Source organism: Cibotium barometz, chromosome 36 (genome assembly GCF_041138505.1).
Source record: "Cibotium barometz isolate CiBa-2024 chromosome 36, ASM4113850v1, whole genome shotgun sequence".
Taxonomy (NCBI): Eukaryota; Viridiplantae; Streptophyta; class Polypodiopsida; order Cyatheales; family Cibotiaceae; genus Cibotium; species Cibotium barometz.
Window position 1 is genome coordinate 27158971 of NC_141081.1, and position 4400 is coordinate 27163370.

Genomic DNA, 4400 nt, shown 5'->3' on the forward strand with positions numbered 1-4400 from the left:
GTAGGTCTACGAGGGTTAGGTACCCTATTTATAGGTTGAGATATGATGAATATATAGCCCATCATTATGCTTACATGGTTAAAGCAATACACAAATTGGAGCCCACTTGTTTTTGAGAAGGCAATTGGAAATAAGAAATGGAAAGATGCCATGAATGAGGAGATGGCAACATTGGATTCAAATGCAACATGGGAGTTAGTGCCTTTGCCTAAGGAAAAGAAGGAAATTTGATGTAAGTGGGTGTATAAAGTCAAGCATAATGCTAATGGTTCAGTGAGTAGGTATAAGGCAAGATTGGTGGCCAAAGGCTATGCGCAAACTTACGGCATTGACTATAAAGAGACATTCAACCCGGCTACAAGAATGGCAATTGTGAGAGCTGTCTTGCTATGGCTGCAACAAAGGGTTGGTATTTACATATCAGATGAATGTAAAGAATGCCTTCCTGCATGGTGATTTGCAAGAAGTAGTATACATGATGCAGCCATCAGGGTATGAGAGTGATGCACACCCAGATTTTATGTGCACATTACGCAAAGCCTTGTATGGCTTGATGCAGGCACCCAAAGCATGGTCAAACAAGATCGGGGAGTATCTTGTTACCATTGGATTTCAGATATCCAATGCAAATTTTTCACTTTGTGTGAAAAAGACACATAGAGGGATCATGCTATTAGTCATCTATGTGGATGACTTGATTATCACTGGTGATAGTGATGTTGACATACATGATGTCAGGAGGCTTTTGAAACAAAAGTTTGAGATGAAGGATTTGGGTGAGCTGCGATGTTTTTTGGGCATAGAGGTGGTGAGATCACCTCATGGCATTTTGTTATTGTAGACGTAATATGGCTTGGACATGTTGTCCAAGTATGGTATGATAGGCTGTAAGCCTATTTTAGTTCCATTGGAGCAGAACACAAAGCTTTCCGCACATACAGGTGAGCTTTTAGAGGACCCCACTACATACAAGTGCATAGTGGGTATCTTCATCTACATGACATTACTAGGCTAGACTTGAGTTATGTTATTGGACTTGTGAGAGCGAGTGAAGCTAGATGGATTCTCAAGTACATAAAGTCCAATTTGATTATGGACTTTTCTATGAGGTTGATATAGAGATACAGCTACATGGTACCCAAATGCTGATTGGATTGGTAGTGTTGTAGACAGCAGATCTACTAGTGGTTTTATGTTCTCATTTTGGAGTGCTCTTGTGAGTTGGAGCAGTAAAAAGCAGCCACAATTGCCTTGTCAAGTACAGAGGTAGAGTACAGGGGTGATGCTATGGTAGCTCGTGAGGTAGCTTGGCTTCAGAAGCTACTTGTTGGTGATATGGGTGAGCTCGTGGATAGGGCACTTGACATTTATTGTGACAACATGATTAGCATATAGTTGGCTAGTAACCTAGTATACCATGCTAGAAACGAAGCACATTGAGGTGCACTATCACTTTGTGAGAGAGAAGGTTCAAAGTGGCTGACATCTTTACGAAGGCATTGGGCACAGAGAAGATCCACAAGTTTAGGAGCTTACTTGGAGTGCAGTGTGTGGAGTTGAGCTTGATGGGGAGCATTGACCCTATTCTTTAGTAAATATGACCTAAATGCTACGAAGTATTTGTATATGAGCCATACATGGTGAGAGAATACATAATTAATCTTGAACTATGAATTCAGACTAGCTACGTAATAACATAGAGGAAAAATAACCTACAACAAAGTGTCCAAAAGTTAGACATGCCATGTAATAACATAGTGGAAATAACCTACAACAAAGTGTACAAAAGTTAGACATGCTTGTGCTATTATGGTAGAAATCTAGAGCATAATCTCCTTGATTGTTCGTCATTCAACAACACTAATTAAGCATGTTTACAATGGCCATTTATCATCATACACATAGTCAACATCATACATTTCATCTCTTATGAAGATGGATTAGGAAAAGTTGAATTATAGAGAAAGGTAGGTAACCTTGGTCTAACCATTAGAGTTAGGGGCATTTTCAACATCGTTACCAAGCCAAATTTCTCTGACATATCTAATGTTGAATCTAGAAGCATCCAATCAAAGCCATGTAGTAAGGTAGCCAACATGAACTGCATGTGGAGCAACCCAAAGGGATCGCCCAGGGCACCCTCTTCTACCTGATCCAAAGGGTAATAGTTCAAAGTGGTGGCCATGCACATCAAGGGTGTTGTTTAAGAACCGTTCTGGTAAGAACTCTAGAGGTCTCTCCCATGAGTCCTCATCTCGGCCGATCGCCCATACATTGACGAATGCACGAGCTCTCGTAGGGATTGTGTAACCACCTATGCTACATGGTTGTGTTGACTCATGTGGTAGCAATGGTGCAACTGGGTGTAATCTCATGGTCTCCTTCACTACCGCTTGGAAGTAATGTAGGTGAGGTAAGTCTGACTCTTCAATTAGCCGTGCGACTCCTACCACATTTTCCAATTCATCTTGCACCTTCTTCATAATTGTTCGGTTTTTTATAAGCTCTGCCAAAGCCCACTCTATCGCAATTGAAGACGTGTCTATACCAGCCAGAAACATATCCTGAGACTCATAAAATCATCGATTAGAGAAGCATGTAACCTTATTGGGTAGATAAGCATGTAATGTTATGTATAGGTTATGAAAGATGTAAAAGTGTGACCAAAGATTCAAAACTGAAGTGAAAATCCATGTGAACATACCATCAAATACTACTTGCGTTTACTGTAAAGATATATCTACGTTTGTTACTTGTGACATTTTGAAAGTGGATGTTTTCACATTATATTAAAAAGCCGACTAAAGAAGACTCATGGTTTAAAAATGATATGTGAACCCATAATAAAGTGTAATAGATACATGAGAAACAAATAAAACTCTCTACGTTATCACCCATGTTAAAAGCGGCTATTACCAGCACTGCGGCCTTGATCTTATCGTCAGCAAGTGGTCTGCTGCCATCCAGGCGCACGGACAACAGCGTGTCCAGGAGGTCGCTAGGGTTGGCTGCTCTTCTCTCCTCACGCCTGTCGTCGATCACATGTTGAAGGACGGAATTTGTTCTTTTCTGAACGACCTTCATACGCGGCAGGTAGCCTTGGGGATCCAACCATCTCAAGAATGGGATGTAGTCTCCCACATGGAACACGCCCAAAAGGTGCAGAGTCTCATTGATGAGGCCTTCAACGTCATCTGCACAAGTCTCAGATGGCTGGGAGAGTCTCTTGCCCACGGCCATCCTGGAGATAATATTGTTGGTTGCCCTAACAAGCTTGGGCCGTATCTCCACGGGCTTTCCCACCTGGCTGTCGTGCAGGACAGATCTGAGAAGGGCGCCCACCTCTTCAACCCGGACGGGCATGAAGCTCTTGAGGCGCTTCCTGCTCAAGAGATCGGTCGTGCAGAGCTGCCGCATGAGCTTCCAGGAGGGGCCAGGCGGAGCAAATGCGATGTCGCTGCAGTCGAAGGTAGTGTGGACGGCGGCGGCTGTTCGTGGGCGCCCGCCGGCCCAGGTCTCGTCATGCGTTTGCAGGATCTGTCTGGCCATTGCCGGTGTGGAAGCCACTATAGCTTGGACAGAGCCTAGCCGCAGCGACATCAAGGGACCATGGACTTTGGCAAGCTTGTAGAAGGAGCGGTGCGGCAATTCTCCTAGCAAGTGCAGGTGGCCTATTATTGGCAATGCTGGAGGCCCGGGAGGCAGCGCACTAGGTCTTCTCCTCAACCACATGATCGAAACAAGTATACAAAGAAGCAGCAGAGTGGGGGCGATCGCAGGTAACAGCAAGAGAAATTGTTCGCCCCCCATTGTTCTGCTGCACCAAGAGTGGTCTGATCATGAAGGTGTGATCAGTTTGAGCTTTGAAGGAAACGAATGCACACGTTTTGCGCTCCCTCTCACTCTCAGGAACAGTGAACAGTGGATCTCCCTTTCACTCTCAGGAACCGTGAACCCGTGCATGTAAAGCAAAAGCATACGATGACATAGTGACCTTTCACCTGCACTCGAGCTGGGTGTCATAGAGGATGAGGTTGCCCTGCTTGTCGAGGGCCCACGAAGAGAAGCGCCCGTCCAAGACGCCCACCTTCATTCCCTTCGGGTCAGCAGCTGCTGGCAGCGCTTCACACTGGGCTTGAGAGCAGGAGCAATAATAGATAGCATGTAAGAAGATCTTAAGGAACGCACAATATGCAAAAGACCAATAACCACAAAGAGCTATTTTTGAAAAGCACTTGTGCTTTATCAATAAAGGTTTGTAGATATTTTAAGCTATAAACAAAATTAAAGAAATAAGAGAGATGGAAACAATAGAAGAGATATCACCATTGACACAAGATTTGGTTGAATCTCCCCTCGATGAGTGTGGCCCTTATACCACTCACCCATATTTATATATA

At 44.0% G+C, this 4400-nt stretch overlaps 1 protein-coding gene across 1 annotated transcript; it reads right to left on the bottom strand.

Annotated features, from left to right (window-relative positions):
- Nucleotides 1–1825: 1825 nt before the first annotated feature.
- On the bottom strand, nucleotides 1826–4023 carry LOC147617710 (3,9-dihydroxypterocarpan 6A-monooxygenase-like). The gene is made up of 2 exons (XM_086775959.1): nucleotides 2917–4023; nucleotides 1826–2564 (listed from the first exon to the last, which is right to left on the bottom strand). Exons 1-2 carry the CDS (start codon nucleotides 3808–3810, stop codon nucleotides 2070–2072), a joined length of 1389 nt encoding a protein of 462 aa, XP_086632085.1. The 5' UTR covers nucleotides 3811–4023; the 3' UTR covers nucleotides 1826–2069.
- Nucleotides 4024–4400: the final 377 nt, after the last annotated feature.